This window comes from Micropterus salmoides, unplaced genomic scaffold (genome assembly GCF_014851395.1).
Source record: "Micropterus salmoides isolate LMB-PRFRI ecotype aquatic unplaced genomic scaffold, ASM1485139v1 Ms_hic_scaffold_12, whole genome shotgun sequence".
In the NCBI taxonomy this organism is placed as follows: domain Eukaryota; kingdom Metazoa; phylum Chordata; class Actinopteri; order Centrarchiformes; family Centrarchidae; genus Micropterus; species Micropterus salmoides.
The window spans coordinates 20247698-20268340 of record NW_024040263.1 but is presented as its reverse complement, the minus strand read 5'-3'; the positions used below and the strand labels follow the sequence as shown (position 1 = coordinate 20268340).

General features: G+C 38.3%; 1 protein-coding gene across 4 annotated transcripts in view; it reads left to right on the top strand.

The window, feature by feature from the left end:
• The window catches only part of tusc3 (tumor suppressor candidate 3), a 98429-nt gene that overhangs the window by 36534 nt on the left and 41252 nt on the right, over positions 1 to 20643 (top strand). For all 4 annotated transcript variants that reach the window (XR_005443817.1, XM_038713895.1, XM_038713894.1 and 1 more), the window contains exons 3-6: positions 3142 to 3259; positions 9519 to 9659; positions 13333 to 13473; positions 13682 to 13771. Coding sequence is in view for 3 of the 4 variants with exons in the window: in XM_038713895.1 (XP_038569823.1) it covers positions 3142 to 3259; positions 9519 to 9659; positions 13333 to 13473; positions 13682 to 13771 (490 nt within the window). In the remaining variant the exon portion in view is untranslated. The remainder of the gene's footprint in view (positions 1 to 3141; positions 3260 to 9518; positions 9660 to 13332; positions 13474 to 13681; positions 13772 to 20643) is intronic.

Sequence of the window (20643 nt, the reverse complement as noted above, 5' to 3'; positions counted from 1 at the left end):
TTAACTTTGCATTTGTATTAGCTAACTTTAGCTAACGTGCACAAACACAGTTGTCTGTACAGTAAGTTAGCCTATTTGTCCATCCTGCCACTAACTAGAAATGTGAATGAAAAACACTTAACGTCATCCCTATTAAAATTCAATTTTGAATGCTTACCTTGTCTAAAGACATTTCCTGGGCCACAGCTGTCTTTCCACCTTGTTCACTTTCGAAGCGAGGTAATGGTGGACAGCAAAACACTGGTGAGCAAGGAGCAAGCTGATGTGACGTCACATGGTCACATGACATGAAAATCTCTGGTTTGAAGTAAGAATACTATTTCAGTAAAAGTGTTGCTTTTACTTTTGTCTAGGAGGTTCGTTATTTGCTTTGAGGCAAACTGAACAAAACAGGTTTAAACCAGAAATCATGATTTTCCCTTAGCGCAACGAAAAAATGCACTATAAATAAACGACACAGTAGTTTCACTTTTTTCAGTGGGGCCAAATAGTTTTGACTAATGTGATTCTTTATCACTGTTGGTTATTACCTGCCAACGAGAAGTTTGTTTGGTAGAAACCAACATCTTAGGTTTTCTTGCCTGTTTTTCTGTTTTATTTCCTGAAATCTGTTCTCTTATCTGTATTAAAACATGTAAAAGGGGAGCATTCTTTCCTTCTCCCGTTGCTTATTAAAAATTTTCTTAATTTTACTGTGTCCTTCACTTTAGCATTAAAAATGTTTTCATTTTTTTATTTTGAAAGAAAGCAGCTCACGTCTGACTTAATTTTTTTGTTTCATCCATTCAGACTTTTGTCAGTAAATGTTTACTACCGTTTTCTGTACAAAATGTGACAGAGCTGCACAGTTTCCATTGTTACTGTCAAATGTGAAGATTCTGCTTGTGCAGTGTGGCTTAGCTTTGTTCACATAGAAATAAAATGAATGGATATGAATTTGCCTTCCTCAGAGTCAGTCACAGTCAAGTGAATTTATTACAAGCTTCAATAACACACGTGAGAATTTTCACAGCCACATCATGTAGATAAAAGAAAAACAATAAAAAATAAAGTTACATATAAATAAATAAAGACAAGAAACAATACATACTGTAAAAATTCATTTTATGTAGGATCACAAATGTCATACAAAAAAATAGTGTTAATGTTGGAGTTCATAGCAGTCTGTTGCTTTTTTGCTACCAGAATTTCAAAAATGAATAATTTAAAATTTTTTGTAATATTTGAATAATTTAAGTCCCTAGCTTGGTGTGCTTTTTCATTTATGTTGCCTTGATGACAGAGATATGGAGACTGCTATTAGACCTAAATGTATTTGTTGTCATGCTCACATAGATGCGATGAGACATGAGTTAACAGACTTTTTTAAAGGCATTGGGTTGGGTTTGGGGAACACACAGTTGGAGATGGCTGTGGCCGGAGGCCGGAGTAACATTGCCAAATTGACCGGTTGGCGACATACAACTGTGGGGAGGTAATTATAGTTTTGATTAATATTTATTGTTTATTTTTTTGTATTATGATATTTCTTTATAAAAGAAAAAAACTCCAGTAACCCACATCAGGGAAAACAATCTTGTATCATTAGGATAGTTGTCAGAAGTTAAATAAACAATAAATAAATAAATAACAAGGACTCACAGAACAGTTAAAACTATATCTCAGTGACACCTTGACAACTCCAGCAAAGTGGTGTTCACATACGAAGATGAGCACCACTGTAATCCCTGACAGTCTGCTGGCCTGAGATTCAACTTCATCTCCGCTGACTTTTTAAAACGATAGACACTTCAAAGGAACCATCCTAACATTCACAGCAAAGATAACAATGTAACATCACCGCACATAACACATCCTGACAGACAATTTCCCACTAATTAAAGCCAACACAAGAGGCAGTTGACATAAGACACAATGTCAAAGTGAAGTTTAGCAGCAGGAAAGAGAGGCATTTGAGTGTTTATCTTGTCATGTTGGGGGATAAGGTGATAGACTGAACTGGCTGTGGCTGCTTAAAATAACACCTTCATTAGGGTATGAAGTTTGAAAGAGACTTAAATTAAAATGACAAAAGAGAAAAGAGGGAGAGAGAAATGAAAATCTAGCATCATCACATTTCAAGAAGACCATTATGGGATGAAGAGAGAGACACTCCCAACAATCTAGTATTTCCTTTTCTTACTCCCTTCATCTTTTGTCTTTCCCCTCTTTCTTACTGTGAGTCTGTGTCTCTTTCGCTTTTTCCCTTTGCTGACTCTCTTTTTACGCTATCTCTATCTTTACCTTTTGTTTTTGAGGTCACATGTTGTTTTTCTGGTGATTATTGTGCTCCTTTTTCATACGCCTTTGTCGCTTTATTATAAACTCATTAATTTCATATTTTTTGCCGTGCCTGTATCCATGGCTTGGCACAACTAAAATAATAACTTCTCTAGGACAAGGAGCGGATAAATAAATGGAAAAACAACTGAGAAGTTAAAACATACTCCAAGGAAATTAATTGACAACAATGTAAACAGGATGCCGTGCGTACGCAACATTTTTCTCTTGTAGCGGCTACATTATTGGTTACTTTCTGATAGCAGTATTTGCTGTACCACTAGGTTAATAACGAGCCTCAACGAGTACAACATTCTGCTTATTAGAGTCGTAAAAATTATACTGTGTTGACTGAAAATCTGAATTTCTTCACATGGCATGTCCGTTTGTCTCAACTACAGTTTGCACTTATCTGTATCAGTTCTAGAGAACATGAGAATCCACAATTTCCTCAGCTCTCCCTTTTCAGGTACGAAGATGGTTCAGTGTGGTCTTCTGAGGGGAAACCAGTTTAAGACAGGACTCTTCTTTGGACCTTAAATAAGCCTGGCAAAATGCTAATACTTGCTTAGGGTTGTTGTCTTGCTGGATAATTATTTTTTATCAGTTTTGTAACACCTGAGTGATATCTGCTGTCAAACAGATTTACTTGCCACTGAAGAGATAATCTCAACTACAGTTCTGATTATTGACATGGTTCTTGAGTGTGTGTATCTGAGAGGTGTTAAGCCGTCCCTTTTTGCCTACATGTAATATGTATAAAAAATTTTGGTTTGACTGTGGTTTCTTATTGTTTCTCTCTGGCTCATTGCCTCCTTATAGGCAGGCGAATGAAGAGTACCAGGTCCTGGCAAACTCCTGGCGTTACTCATCTGCATTTTCCAACAAGCTCTTCTTCACAGTGGTGGACTATGATGAGGGAGCTGATGTATTCCAACAGGTAACTAGGGAAGATGCACCTTTTTCTCCTTTCTTTTTCTCCCTCCATCCATTCCTCATCCCTCTGCTTGCACATAACACCCTTTTACAGCACTATGTGGGTCCCTCATCATCACCCAACTCATGGAAGCCATGTGGGCCAAATATTCTGGGGTTAATATCAGTTGCTTGGAAATGTGGCTTATCTCTCCCTTCATCAGTCCCCCTCCTCCTTCACACTGTCGTTAACCAGTGTTGGACAAGATAATGGGCTGCCACATATGGCCTTATCAGTCTTTCACAACCTCAGCTCCTTACATCCCTCACTCCTCACTTCGTTGAGCCTTTCTTATATATATATATATATCTTCTATTTGTCTGTGGTATCCACTGAGCATTGGTGTTTTCTCCCATATGTTCTTGCAGTACTGTTCAGTCTCAGCCCTGGGTGGATTTGATCTTGTGTTATAACAGGCAGTCTCCAGAGTCTCAGGTACTGACAGCTTGTTGTATTTCTTAGGTAGCCCCTTCCTTGCACCTTTCTGTGGCTCTGAGAGCTGACTAACCTCTCTTCATGTTGCCTTGATCTTGGCCTCTAGCCTTCTCCTGGTAATGCTCTTTGTGGCTTGTGGTGTTCATCTCATAGCCAAGCATCTCTAGGATCACTGTTGCTGTGGCGTACATCAGCTCATTGGTCTCGGTTATGGCTTTAGTAGGGATAGTATGTAGCGCTGCATTCACGTCTTCTAGCAGACTTTCAGAGGATACTTTGTCACGTAGCCTTGGCAATCTTGGTCGTTGTACTTGGGGGTCCAGCTTAGTTATGATCTTCAATCGTAGGTCAGTCGCCCTCATGTTGAGTTATTCTGTGCCGTAAGGGCTTGTTGTTATTGGGGCATCGGACCCAATCTCTGAGTGTGGGGATGATGATGACATCTCCCCTCTGACCGGTCATCCTGGCTCCCCCTTGCTGTAGCATATTTGTTGTACCTCATCAATCTCTAGCTGCCGTTTGCGGATGTTGGAACACTGAGCTAGGAGTTGTTTCTTTGTTAGTGTTGATGATGGGTTTCGAAGCATCCATACATCCCACAGTATCTGCATATAACCCCTCTCACCGGGATAGTAGCATTGCATCAGATCCATATTTTCTGCTCTAGTCCATGAATGTCTCGTTCCAGTAGCCCATTTATCATCAGGTTGCCCTGGTTCCCTAGCACCTGACTCGGACCTTGTTGACACGGGCGAGGTCCAAGCCAGTATGGCTCTTGTATTTGTGGTGTCACTCATGCCTGAGTTAGGCTGGTAGCATTAAGGACCTTGCCTAAGGGTCCACCTGGTTTCCCCCGCTGAGCTATCCAGGAATAAATAAATAAATAAATAAATATATATGGGCATGCACACACGCGCACACACACGCGCACACACACACACAGAGGAAAAGCCCCAAGCATGTGATATAGCCACAACACTTTTTTTTTCAAAGCACAGCTCCAGCTTGCAAGATAAATATTAAATATTCACATTTGAGAAGCTGTAACTGGTAAATTTATCACACTTTTCCTTAAAAAATGACTTATACATTTAATGTTGCCAATTGATTTTCTGCCGATTGACTTAATAAACTAATTGTTTCAACTCTAATCTAATCTGAAGTTCAGTACAAATATTAAGTTGTGCTCTGGCTTAACTCAAAGCGAATTTTAGAGGCAACTCTACTGTACATAAAGTCAATGGGAAAATTAAAGTGAACTTGAGTAGATGGAGGTCTGGTCTAGGCTATGTGAATTGATGCGAAGATGCAGGCGTCACAGGCATAAACATAAACGGACACAAAGGACAGGCTCTGATGTGCAGGGAGGTTCAAGGACGTCACTTTGTGTTGAAAAGTGGCGGGGACATAGGGCCTCAGATTAGGGGTGCGAAGAGACACTTAGTTTGCGAGACATCGCGATAATGGGTTCTCAAGAAGGAGAAAAAAAGTTCCTTAAACAGTGTTTTAAATATGATAGAATATGATAGTGAAGCTCTCAGGCATTCTGTGTTGCTTTCAGATCTGTTTCTCCTGGAGATAAACTTTTCTCATGTAATATCATCCTTGCTGAGGCAACACATATGTAGGGATGATTAAGTCTTTCCTCCTCTTTTGTCATGTTCACAGGGAGAGAACGGAAAACGTGGCCAAAAAGAAACTGTGTCAAGAAGTTAAGTTTTGGGTAATTTATTATCAGTAGCTTGTTTTGTTTTTTTTTATCTTAAATTACTATTTCTGGACAATGCAAATTTTTTTCTTCTATATTTGATTTGCATTGCATGTTTTCTTAATGTGCAAATAAACCTTTTTATAGGCATTTTCATTTGTTATTTAACTAATTATATTATATTAACTTTGTTATTTAACTAATTATATTTCAGAACATTTTTTTAACCAATTAAGAAAGTGATGGGGACAAAGTCAGCCATTTCAAAAAGTGGTGGGGACATGTCCCCAGCGTCCCCAGTGTAAATGACACCTATGGTGAGGTTGGTGGTCTATACAAGGTTTTGGCTTGGAGGCACTGTGACTCTGTGGATATACAGTACATACAGTTGTGTTGTGGTCTTCCTGTGAAAATTGAGAAAATGGAGTTATGTGGATAGACTCACCCTCAAACAAGAAACAAATGTTTATTTTGTTGAGGAAAATGGACTGAAAACAATTTACTTAATTTTACTTGTGCATATTTTTATGTTGAAAAAAGATTTTTTATCATAATCTATAATTATAATTATTTTAAATGTTTTGTGAAATGATCCACAGTTTGACAAGCATGTCATGTTATGACCATAAAGAATAGTTCAAAACCATAATTAACTGTGTGGGGTTTTTTTTCAACTTTAATTTAGGAGCAAAAATCAGCACGTAAACATTTATTGTGATAATTATCAATATCGACTGATATGAAATTTTTTATGGGGATAACATTTTTGGCCATATCGCCAGCCCTAAATGCAAAACTGCATCCCTTTGTGTTTTTCTCTGGGTTGGTCTTCTATCAAATTAGAATTGCTAGACAAGTTTAAAAACTCTTCAACTCAGGCAACTCCATCAAATGACTTCGGTCTCCAAGCAGCGTTACCTTCAAACAGAAAAATATACAAAGTATGGAGGTAAATTCCCTGTTGTCCTTTTTTAATCTACACTTTATACTCTTAGAACTTTAAATAGCTGTGCTCGGTCAGAAATAGACTTGTTTTGCTCCTTTTTTTCTGTTCTGTTTTGATCTATTCAGACCGATTAATCCAGTGAAGATGGCACTGAAACATACATCTAAGGTTTTTAACATTCAGCCGTGTTCCTTTTTTCTTTATTGAAACTATTTGACACTTCTTGTTCTCTGGCTTTTTTGAAACTTCTTTCATAGTTTCCTCAAGGCCTTTAGCTTTTCAGACTGTCCACATCTGTTCTTGTCATGGAAAAATAGTCTTTTGAAGTTTAAATGAAAGTTATTATATACACATTCTTTTGCACTTTTTTTTTCTTTTTGTGTTTTCATGTGTGTAAGTGTGCACTATATGTGTTTTTGTGTTCATGGTCATTTATGCATGTAACTGTACACATTCTTTCATTTGTATGCATAGGTGTGCATTCACACATGCGTCTAATCCACCATTCACTTTTCATCACTCATTCATCAAATGGGTGGCTACTTATATAACAGAGAAAAATTATCTGCATAACAATTCTCTAATCTCTGTCTTATTCTGTCTCTCTTTGCTCTGCAAAAAAATGGAGAGGAGGGGAAAAGGAAGGCAATGAGCCTTCCTTTTCCCCTCCTCTCCATTTTTCTTCAGGTGTCTCAGGGAAAACAGGAGAGAGTAAACCAGTTGACTTTATTGTTGTTGATAATTGTAGAGAGTCCTGGAATTTGCAGTTAAATAGGTGTGAAACATGGAAGGAGGAGAGAGGAAGTAAGAGAAAAATTCTACCACGTCTTTATTTAGCTGTGTGTGCTTTGTTTAGTGTGTGCGTGTGCATGTGTGTGTGCGTGTGTGTGTGTGTGTGTGTGTGTGTGTTAATAATATTATTATTATTATTTATGCAAAGATAGTTCTTCTAAATGTTCTTTCTATGCAATTATTAGCCATGATACACACACGTACACATGTGCATACACACAGAAACATATAACATGATAAAAATACAATACATTGATGCTGTTTCTTAAATCTAATGCTCTTTCAGAGTTATATTTTGTGATTTAATATTGCACATCTGCCCAATACAAAGTCAGGACCCAATAATTTCCCTACAGAGTACAGTTGCATAGTGCAACTGCAAAACCAGCCAGATATGGGTAGGATATTTTCATCAACTCTGTATAATTGAATATACCCTGTGTCAGATTTTTATTTCCTATAATATTTTTAGTAGTGTATTTTTTGTATAATATCAGTCATCAGGGTGTCAGTCAGGAGATGTTGTGGCTGGAGCCGCCTTTATGTTTATATTAAGTTCTAATGCAGTTTTGAGCTGAACAGCAGCACTTTAGAGGCACGGTGCACCTGGTAAATGTCCCTGATCTGGAAGCAGAGTGAGTGTTTGCAGCTTTACTCTGTGATGCTTGCTGTCAGTAAGGATAACTGCTGGCTGATACTTAGTTCTTTATGCCACTTTGGGGATCACTCACTCACTCACAAAGCTGTGTGTGTGTTGGGAATAAGTTCCTAATGGCACACTGTTGGAATACATACTGTGCCAACATTTATGTCACAACAGTGATATACTTTTATTCATTGGAGCGTTACCTGGCTGCTGGATGTCATAGCATAAAAAAAAGATGACTGTGTTTAGCAGGAATCAAGAGCATTATAGTATTCCAAGCAAAATATAATAAAGGTATGATATACTTACTCTAGAATGAGAATATAATTGACATTCTTACAGACAGGCACTATGTACATGGATATAAAAAAAGTAGGACTGTCGGCGTTAACGCGTTAATCGCGATGAGATTAAGGACCGATCATAACGCGTTTTAATTGTGTTAAGAATATGTGACACGCGATTATTTTACACCGTCACTGGTGCTGTTACCAAAGAATATTTGCTAAAAAGAGCTTTGGCTGCTACTATTTTGACCCTTCGATGCACCCTTACTTGTTGTGACGCTTTCACAGACACTCCCTACCTCCTGCTGCAGCCATGGAGATGAACAACAACACAGTCCCAGACGCCTCCGTTGACAAGTCAAAAGCAGTATGCACCTTGTGTGAAATGGAATCAAAATGTCACCAAAGCACTTCGAGCTTAAGCTAACATTACCATCAACGAGCTAAGCATACAGCTAGTACAGCTAATCAGGTTGATGCTAGCGGACTAAGGCAAAGCACTATTTTGGCGAGTGCAAGTTAAATACATTGTTGTCGCAGGGTACAATTGCACGCATGCATAGCCTGTATGAAACGGAGAAAGCAGTCAAACTGAAACTCCTACTTAAAGCAAGTGCTGTCTCATTGGTTTTAACTGAATTCAAAAATAATGTAGCTATGGAGTATTTTGTTTGTTATGCACTTTATAATAATGTGTGTATATTTTGTACCTGCACTTTTGCTGTAGAATTTTTGAAAGCAAGCTTAAGGAAGACTATATTTCATTTACATTGATTGTTTTACCTCAGTCTCATTGCATATCTTTTGATTTGAAATAATCAGATAAATCTTAAAGTCAAGTTCAAAAACTAACTTTCTTTGCATTATATTAATTTCTAATCAAGATACACTGGCAAGAATTGTTATCATTGTTAATACAGACTTAAAACAGTTAAGATAATATAATAATAATAATAATAATAATAGAATTTTAATAATGTGATCAAACATGCGATTAATCGTGATTAACTATTGAAATTCAGCAATTAATCGCGATTAAGAAAAAATGAATCGTTTGACAGTCCTAAAAAGAAAAAATATATATTTTTGAAGGACATCACTCTCTGATGTTTAGAAGACGGGTAAGATAACTAATATCATGAGTCCAAACAAAAAAACAAAACCTTAAATTTAAATAAGGAAATATCCCTCAGACTTGGGTTTTTAACCAAGTGACTACTGATGGAGACTGAAACCTTTATGCAAAGCAGTCAGGAGGTCAAGCTGTGATTCTAGCCCGGCATCAATCTGTTGATTAAGATATTATTGTCAATGATATTTTTTTTTATCTTTGGATCATGTGTTACTTGATATGTTTGACAAGTGATGATAATAACTTCCCCCACCCTCATTTTCGTCTTTCTGTCTAGTTGAACATGAACAGCGCTCCAACCTTCATGCATTTCCCGGCTAAGGGAAAGCCGAAGAGGGCTGATACGTTTGACCTGCAAAGGATTGGCTTCGCTTCGGAGCAGCTGGCCAAGTGGATTGCAGACCGTACAGATGTGCAGGTACTACGTACGCAGATGTTCACATTCGCACATACACATCTGCAAGAAATGTGCACACATTTGCAAACACATTACATTTGGTACATGCCACCCAAATGAGGCATATCATGTATACATGGTGGTTTGAGCTATTATAGATCTCAAATTGTTCTCCAAAATGTAGTTTAACCTAAAATGAAAATTCAACTAATTTAGAAAATTCCAGAAAGAAAATTCAGTGTGACTTTTTGTTGCTCAGTAGTGCATTGTGAGGTGTTGATCTTGCATAAATATATACATTCCTTAAGCTCAGTTATCATATCGCTTCCTTGACTGTTTCCATGACCAGCAGATGGATTTAACAGTGGTTTAGCCCCATTTAATTAAACACAAAAAACAAAGTGAATGCTAAAAACATATATCTCACTTTCATAAAATAATTTAATGGGTTTATTTTGCTTTTTCACCACAAACAACCTGCAACAGATTCGGTTTTGAGGTGTGGTCTCTGTAGGGTTGGGTAGTGCGTACCAGTGTTGGATTGACAATTGCTTCTAGTGATGTTACTTGGGGCAACGTCAATTGGGGTTGAAGACTGCAAGTTTGTAAATGAAAAATATCTGGGGGTGTGGAGCATAGACTAGATATAAAGATAGGTGACAAGACAGCTCCCCAAAAGTGAAGCCAAAGAATCTAAATCGTCCCCTGGTGGCTGGTTAAAGTATAAGTCATAAACCCTGCCCTCCTGATGCTAACTGATGGGACATATGCCAGACTAAAAAATCATCAAAGTACTCGTCATTCATTTTTCTGATTAGTCTGGTTTTAATTAGTTATTTGATGTCATTAAAGAGGGCTTCATGTCACGATTGACTGCTGAGCCCTGCTTGTGACCGAGTCAGCTCCAAACCTGATCACTACTGCTATGACTCTGGCTCCAAATGACTGTTTCGGTGATATTTTGGCTTCATTTCCGTACAGTTGGAGCAAGTGGAGACGCATCATCCATCTTTATATACAGTCTTTAGTGTGGAGTTAGAAAGCATGAAGCTTATCCGACCTCTCTAGCCCAATCCTCATTTCTGCTTGAGGCTAGCGGCTCGAGGCTTCATTAGCTGCTAGCATAACACATCTGAATCTCTGACTGTACTGTTGGCATTTGAGGCACATTGTGGGTAATGTAGGCCCCATATTTTGGCAAGGAGAGAAGAATGTGTGGCATTAAAAAGACAATATCTCTGGTTCTGCCTCATCAATTGTTTTAAGGTGTCTATCATGTGTCCAACAATGTGATAGGAGTGCAATACTAAACTGATCTATACAGGCAAACGCACCATAGTTTTTTTCCGCACCAAACAGGTTAGGTGTGAAGGGACCCTTTATTTTTGCAAGGGCAGATGCTGTGTGGACCACAAAACCTTCAAGGAACAAGGTATTACACATGCAGGTGGGTGTTTGGAAGCACATAAGTTGTTGGCACCTATGAGATCAAACCTTCGACCGTCGGACTTCAGTTTCTTCTTCCCTGAACAACCTGTCAGCCAAGTAACGTCAGACGTAGTCCAAATATCCTGCTGACATCGTGTTAATGGATATGGATTCAAAGGCTGCCTTTCAGAGAAGGTGAGAGGGAGCACTTACACTAAGTGCTAGCTTTCAGTCACTTCAATGTGACTTTACCGCAGGAATAAAGAACAGAAGAGAAAAGGAGGAAAGAAAGAACAGATATATGTTCAAAACAATAGTGTGATGGAGGAACTCAAAAGAAAGCCGGTTAGAGAAGTCCATGCTGAGATTTAGTGCCTATAATTGTAAAGAATGACGATAGGGATAGGTTCCGGAGTGTGAAGGAACTTGTACAGTTGTTCAAACATATCAGCCATTAGTTCTTGCTGTTCTTTTCTGTTCTGTTTCTGCATAATTCCCAGGTTTACCAAGATACATTTTAAAATAAGTCTATAACAAAATAGGGACAGTAGTGCCACTTTGTCTATCTGGAAGAAATGTATCTTTACATGTGTCACAGTCTGGAATGGGAAGAACAACTTATTAAAAAAGGGCTGCAAGCCATGCTTTTTATTGAAACAACATTTTGCTTAAGGGTCATAATGAATGGGGGGGGGGGAGCTCTAATACTTTGTTGGTGTAAATAACATTATAATTCCACCAATCCATGGGTTTCATTGTAGTCATTACAGATTAATGTCATTCTAACCTTTAATTTGCAATTTTCTTTGATTCCAAATTTTTCAAACGTGCGTAGTGGCTTCTCTCCACCCTCAACTACTTGACTCGTTACTTCTTTTTTCACATCTGTTATAGGTATTATTATAGGCATGCTGATATTATCAGCTGATTTGAGCTAATCGCAAAATAAATTGCACTCTGCACAAGTTGCAGTTGAACAAGTTTTTACTCTGCAACTCCCCTGTGAGCAACACACTTTTTGGAATGACACAAATCCACCACATAACACAGCAATCAGCTGTACTTTTGTTCAAAGTACTATTTATAACAATATATTTTATTTTGCATTATGTTATGTTATCTTGTTTCGGTCTCGTAACTACACATAACAACTGTTATGCCAAATGATATTCTCAAATGATAATATCAGCCGAATGTATATATTAAAATCCTCAAATATCAAAATAGGTATCGTCCTATGTCGGGCTCGTATAGGTAACCAAAACATCTCTGCTCTAACGTTCACTTACTAGCTTTTAGAGCTTTCAACCAGTGAGTGGACCTTTAGAGCTTTTTATTTGTTTGCAAAGGTAAAATGTGTTATGTTTTGACTTAATCGTGGCTTTATTTATTTATTTTTTTCACTTTCAGCTCAGTTCAGTTTGACTTTTCTTACAATTACACAGAGTCATTGCTGAATCCAATCAAAGCAAATGTTTATGGGAGACAGGGTCAGAATTTGTTCTTGCATCCTTAGCATCACACATACACAAACACACACACAGAGCTGAACTGCGGGTAAAGATTTTCATTCAGTTTTCTGCATTTAGTCTGTACTTAAATATTCACAAAACAAGTTGGTGCAAATTTGATATTATATTTGGTTGCACAACTTTTACACAAGAGTATTATGACACATTCATGTTTTTCTTTCTCATACTTTGCTATTACAAGTTATTTCTGAAATTATAATAAGACAAGCATAAATATCTCTTATACAATTAAAAAAAACTCACTGTGTTGCTTTTTGTCTTAGATTTTCCTCAGTTTCCTTGCGTCATTTCATCCAGTCATTTGCTTTTTCCTTAAGTTTCCTGTGAGAAGGAGAAGATGTTTCTCTTCAAGAGCTCACTTAATACATTCTACTTTTGGACCATACCAACATTCATTCATAAAACTTCCACAATACGTTAATAGACAATTAAAATAATGACCATTCATTATTCTTTTGGTGAACGGTTCCACCCCCCCTACAACCCTATGAAGTATAAATAGGTATAAAAATGATCGGATTAATGAATTATTTTATCATTTTTTATTTAGTTATCATCAAGCAAAGAAGAATGTTTATTAACAGTATTCATTGATATAGTCAGTCAGTACCTTTATACATTTATACATTAGTATAGTGGTATTTACAGTAGCTGAAAAAAATAAAAGTTGCATGCTTTTCATATCTCTCTCTCTCTCTCTCTCTCTCTCTCTCTCTCTCCCCCCATCCCTTCAGATTCGTGTCTTCCGTCCTCCTAATTATTCAGGGACTATTGCTTTGGCTTTGTTAGTGTCTCTTGTTGGAGGCCTGCTGTATCTGAGGAGGAACAACTTGGAATTCATATACAACAAGACCGGATGGGCTATGGCTGCACTGGTATGTCAAAATCCCCACTCCCCACCCCCACCCCTGTTTTAGATGTGTATTTTAGGTGGGAACCTTTTAATCCACTGTAAGAAGTTAAGTATATGCTCTGCCAAAAATACCCACCTTCACAACGACAGTAACACTGATGTTTCCATGCCGATGATGCTTCATTCACATTCTCTCCTGTCTGTCTTTGCACCTCCGTCTCTCTCTCTAGTGTGTAGTTTTTGCAATGACATCCGGCCAGATGTGGAATCACATCAGAGGTCCTCCCTATGCCCACAAAAACCCCCAGAATGGACAAGTGGTATGAGTTACATAATTTTTTCCTTCTCTTTACATATCCATGCATTTATCCATCTATACATTTTTTTTTAATCTTTCTCTATCTCCATTTCTCTCCAACCTTCCATCTCTTCATTGCCCTCCTTTTATCCACCCATTTTTTCTTATTACCTTTCTTTTCTTGTTCATTGGTTGTTATATTTTTTCTTCTGTTATTGCTTTCTATCCTTTTCATTCTTTACAATTGATGTATGTGTTGTCAGCAAAAATGATATTATTAAGGGTTAAGATGAATCTCTTTTACAGTGTGACTAGTGAGGCTGTGTTAAATCAATAATAGGAACATCTGTAAGGCTGTTGGCCTTGAGTAAGGCCCAGTCTGTACCATTACCACCTGCTAACAGCAATGGGACTGTGTGTGTGTGTGTGTGTGTGTGTGTGTGTGTGTGTGTGTGTGTGTGTGTGTGCGCGCGCTACTTGAGAGCTGGGAGCAGTCATTGTGTGTAAAAATCACGATAGTCATCTTGGACCTTCACTTTTATACAATTCCTTAGTTTTTTGGACAGTTGCCGCTTATTACCCATATGTGTGCAAACACTCATGCACACACAGCATTTGCAGATATAGTTTTGCTGGTCATCATTTAAGTTTGTTCACTCAAGTGTGAAATTAAAATTAAAATATGTGAAAAACTGAGAAAATGAGGGAGGAGGGAGAGAAGGAGTGAGGGAGATAGAGGAGAAAGAGAGACAGAAGAATAGAGTGAAGAAAACTTACCATTAAAAACATCTGATTATGTGTCTACAGTATTACATTGTCTGATGTGACTTGACCGCATGCAAATCCTTCCACAGTGAGTGAAGCACAGGCTCTCACTGACCCCAAGTTTACAAAGTAGTGTGGTTGTTGTAGGAACAGTCTACTCAGCTCATGCAGGGGCTGGAAAGGGTTGGTATTCCCTGTAGCCAGCGCTCCTAGAGAATACACACAAATGCACAACAGAGTGGAGTGCACAAACCCACTCTCATAAAGTCAAAAGAAAATAACAACAGAATAAAAAGGCTGTTTGTCAGGATCTGTTGGCTCTGTCTTTGTCATTTTTCAGTCTGTTTGACACCAAATAGGTTAAACCCTCATCCTATATAACTCTCAATTGTGGCTCCCAGCCTTCAACACTTCTTTTTGTTTCCCTGTTATTTATCTTTCCTCTCCCCTCTCTTTGCCACTTACTTGCTTCTGAAAAACTTTTTCATTCTGCCAGGACACATCGACAGACTGTGATGATGTGGTTGCTGGAGATAGAAAATATGTCTTCTTAAATCCTAGTTCAATTTAAAAGTGCAGGGCACAAGATGCTTCAATTATTTAGTCTCTGAATATTGTCATATTATACAGTTAAGCAGAGGATACCTACTGGCTCCTGATAACACTGATGTCACAACCTGTAATTATCAATGTAATAACTCCCACCTTAGTGTACAATGTTTATTGGTTACTGGTAGTTCAAATCTCCATTTGATATTCTGTTTGATATTCAGATCATAATTTTAGGTGTATTTTAAATTTGCTGGCAGCCAGTTCTCAAGTTTTTACTTTCACTTGATACTTATTAATTTTTCTCCTTTTATTGTATTATATATTATATTGTAGTCTCGGTCTCTTGCTCATTTGCCACTTCCTTCCATTACTTCTACCTTCATACTGTCCTGACCTTCTTCTTTGGCTTCCATTTTTTCCCTCTAACCGCTTCCCTTTCTTCCCTCTATGTGCTCCCTCTCTCTTTCACATCAGTCTATCCTCACACCACGTTATAGTCTTCATAAGTAGGAAGTGCAGTCAGCTAGTTTGAAACATTCCTAACTGTCTGCCGCTTCTAGCCTCTTTTCCTCTCTTGTTCTTGGATTTGTATGAGCTGAGCAGAGCAATGAGGGCAGTATTAAAGCTTTGACATAGTGAAGTGTTGAAACAGCATTTTAGATAAAGAGAGAAATTAATTCTCTAACTATAGGGAGCAATAGCCATAGGCATCTGATTCAAATGCAAAGGTGAGCAGGTCATTAAAGATGTATTACTGAGCATGCAGAAAACAAATTATACCAGTTAGCAGCAGAAAGGCTGAAGAGCCGGTGGAAGGCCGATTGTATGCCCTGTTGAAGTTGGGAAACTACTGGTTTACCCAGAAAATTAAGGTTTCATAGTTTGGGATTTCAGCAAACTACAAAGGCACCTTCTGAAACAAGGAGTCAAGTGAAAAGGTACACAGTTATCAAAATTCAAATTCAAAATTTGTCACATTAATTCAGACAGTTCTGTTTTTATCAGTGTGAAACACAAACAGATATGTCATTTGACTAGATAGACCTTTTTGTGTAGTAAGTAGAGTAGTTTTTGAGTGAGATCCTTTTTGTTCAACCAGAAACAGTCGCTATCGCTCTCAAAGCCACCAGACTCTTTTGCCAAAACCGTAATTTTACATCACAACAATCTGAGCCTGTCAGTGGCAAAAACAAGCACTTTAGTGGCTGTACTTTGACTGTGCGCAATAGTCCACAAGCACGCTTAGTCAATACTGGACCAATTTTAAAAAAAATGGTTGTCCCAGTTAGTCACACAGACACAAAAAGATGGGAAAATAGGGTCCAGGTTGAAAAATACCAAACTTAACCTTTAATTAGATTATATGTTTTAGCACTGAGGTCATATTTAGCTATGGGGATCTGCTGGACTGCACTATATTCAGATGTGTTAATTAATATTCTGACCCCTCGTGTATGCAAATAGTGAACGCAAAAAATTTGTAACACCTCTTTATGTAATAGCCCAGTACACCAACACCTTTAACTATGACACATTTACACATTACCAACAATGTCACCAAAGACCAAACATTATGAGCTATGCAAAGATGGACTGCATTAGATTGTACATGTGTACTTTATAAGGAGACCACGGAATGTGGGTGAACCTATTACTTAAAATTATGTCAACCTATAGTAAGTCTGGCTCTATGATACTAAAACTTCCAGTTAAGCCTAGGCTTTAACCTAACCTTAATCATTCCTCTCTAACACCAGTGACTTACATGCTATATCCCATCCCAACATTTTCTTGAGCTTCCAGGACAGGATTGCTATTTCTTAGCTACTCAAACAAAATAGCTGTAGGGATAGCTGCGTTAGATCCTGTTTAAATGGTCCTCATCTCTTTCTCATTTCCTCCCTCTCTTCACAGCTTTTCCATCTTCATCCGTACCCTTATGCTCTCTTTAAATCCGCCTTTTTCTCTCTGTCCTCCGACAGTGCGTAGCTTGAACTTGGCAGACAATATTGAAAAGATACCTGTCTTATCTTTCCTGTTCTACTTCCCTCCTCTTTTCATGTTACTTCCTCTCACCTCCCCTCTAATCTCCCACTCTCCACTCTCTTCCTCTCTCCCCAGACAGTGTAATTCCTTTAAAATGATGAGCGGGCGAGGCCAGGTAGACTATATTGAAAGGATTTGTCAACTGACGAATGGCACGACCAAGCAGATGAAATTGTAGTGAGCGTCTCACTGTGCAGCCAGCTCATTTTTGCTCACACACACACACTCACAATGGGATGTAGACACAGTTGTACTTTAACAAACATAAAGTACAACACACTGTAACAGGCACACACAAATCATACCTAGGCCCACTTACACTGGTGCTACACTACCAACATGCGCACATATTTAGCCAATATCACACATAGCATGACAGACCCACTCAAAATACTTCAAACACATGTGTCATGTACATAGCAAAGAAAACTGTATACTTTATAGCAGTTCTAATATTAACAAATCGTAACCTGTCTCAGCCTGGAAGGAAGGGGATCTCAGGGTACCCTTGTGAAGCATTTCAGCCAGTGTTTCTCTCATGGTTTTTACAATGACCAACCACTCCCTTATTTCCACACTATTGGCTGATGACATTTTCATATTTCCAGCTGATTTCACATGATTGGTTGATGGCTTTTGGCAGCTGTTAGCAGCCCTCTCTACATTACTGCTAACCTTTCATATTTTAAAGAAACACTGCTGTCACTTTTATTGGCTCTCTGCAAATAGTTTACTTTTGGCTTACAGAGGGTGTGTGTGTGTGTGTGTGTGTGTGTGTGTGTGCGTGCGTGTGCACGTGTGTGTGCGCATTTGATTGAGTAAGGGGAATGCTTGTGTTTTTATCTGTGTGTTTTGAGCCGATACCGAGAGAATTGAACAGTGTAGTGAAGCAGTGAAATAAATGGTCTTTTAGGCTGGATATTTGTTCAGACCAGTAGACATTAACCATCCCTCTCTGTCTTCTCACTTACATGCTCACACCAACAGACACTCACAGCCACACACAAAGTGATTGGAAACAATGTTATTAGTAGAAAGCTGTAATTAAGAAACATATATACACACACACACACACACACACACACACACACACACACACACACACACACACACACACACACACACACACCCTGGAGGCGAGAGACAAAGAAATAGAAAGGAGAGGAGATTGGTGTACAAAGAAAGGATAGAGGGGAAAAAAAGGGGCAAATTGCAAACAGTATACATATATAGTGCCAGACAGAATCCAAAAACATAAATATTAAATGATAAAAATGACTTGAATGTGCATTTAAGATTCCATCTGGATTAAGGCCCTGTCACACCAGAAAATGTTTCCATGTCAAATATTTAGTTTTTACATTTAGCCGATGCTTTTATCCTAAGTGGCTTATAATTGCTATATATGTCATAGCCTATGGAACAACTAGGCGTTATGCGTCTTGCTCAGGGACACATTGGTGATTGTGTCTCAGTAGGAATCAAACATGGGTCTCCCACCCCTAAGACATCCATCCATCGCCACCCCACAGTTCTAGAAGTTCTGTGACACAGTGACACCTCACAGGGCTAGTTGTTAAACTGCTGTAGGTGGCAAGCAAACAGCTAACAGGCTAGCCAGCCCAGCTAGCACTTATCAGTCACAATAGCTCTCCAAGCTTCTGTCTATTTACTCTTTACTAGGTCTTTTTCTCCCCCTGGCATTTTATTCTCAGGATTTTACATCGTGTCATTCAGTACAGTGTTACCGAAGACGGAGCAATGAAGGTCAAATTTATTTGTATAGCACCTTTCAACGTCAAGGTCATACAACATTCTTTACATAATACATGCAAGGGAATATAAAACAAAATATAAAATACACACACACAAATAGGATTTAAAAAGAATGAAATATAAATGGAAGATAATATTAAGCTTAAATAGAGAAAGACTGATTAAGCAATATAATAAAATCATAGTGCAGCTACAGTGCAGAGCCAGATAAGAATAAATAGTCAAATGCAATGGCATACAGCAAAGCCTGAGATCTGAGAGTTGGAGTGATGTGGGGACTCTAGAAGCAGGCTTTTGAATCAGCTGCAGCTGTCTGATAGACCTTTTAGATTCACTGCAGCAGTTGGGGGGTTAACTGCCTTGCTCATTGGCCCCACAGAAGTGGTAATAAGAGAGTGGCATTTTGTTTTTCCTTTTCCCATGCCCAGATGTATTTGGGTAGTCTGTGGATAGAGCCAGCAACACTCAAGTCACAAGCTTGTGTGCGTGCGTGTGTGTGTGTTTGTGTGTGTGTGTGTGTGTGCTCTTGTTTTTTTGTACAGCTCATTGCCACCTGATGAAATCCCCATATATTCTAGAAAAACAAAACACAAATAAAACTTGGTCTATTGAGTAAAATGAGAAGCCGCCTCGTTTTACTGATTGACATGTTTTCAAAAAGGAAAACAGGTTTTAAATGGCTTTAATTGACTCTTGGGTAATTAAACTGAACTCTCCATGGAGTGTGTAAACATTGAACTGCATAAACAGTGAGTAGATAATGAGATTTTAAAGCATCACCTGAATCCCTAAAATAGACAACCATATTTGTTCAAATGAAGGGTTCAGTGAACCTGCCCATACTCCCTCTGCTGTTCTGGAGAAATCACCCCCCATATGCTCTCAGATCTCATAAGTTAGACATTAAATCATTGATCTGTTGCAGCATATTTCTTTTTAACTAAAAAATATTTTGATTATAATATTCTAGCTATCAGTCAAAAATAATTGATTGTTTTTTTGCCAATTCTATAATTATCTGCTTTCTGTTGACTCATGGTGGGCTCTTTTTACTTTACAGGTCTGATTCAGTCTAGCTGTATCATCCTGCAAACAGTCATCCTCTCCTCTTGGTTTCTCTTTCACGCTCGCTCTCATTTTATGTTGTAGGTATTTAGCACTCCTCGCGACCCTGTATGCAGGATAAGCGGTTGACGATGGGTGGATGGATGGCATTTAGCTCTTTCCTAGAGTACCTTGTAGGGTTCACCTCACTTACCGTTATACTTGGATTACTTACCGTTATACCCAATCACAACAACACACATAGTCAAACCTATCCCTTGTTTATATAAATGAAGCACATATTTCCACTCCATCTCTCTTCCCCTCTGTTACTTACTTTTTCTCCTCTGTTCGTTCTGCTTTGTTGACTTTTCATTTATCCCTCTTCCTGTTTGAGTGCCTCCTGACCTTTCCCAAACAAAACACACTATACACACAAATACATGATACAGGATGGAAAAGGATGAATATAGCTATTTGTAAAGGTTATCTGGCCCAAAGCTAATAACAGCTAACACTACAATGGTTTGGTTTTAGAGAGAGAATAGTCAAGTCAAGAGACGGAGGGACAGAGTATGGCCATTGTTCATATACTGTGTAATCAGCATTAACATGACTTGCTATTGATTCCAACTATTACACTTTTATTGATACTTACGTTCCTCTCATAACTCATGACATGTAGCACACAAGGATGTGGCACATGTCAAA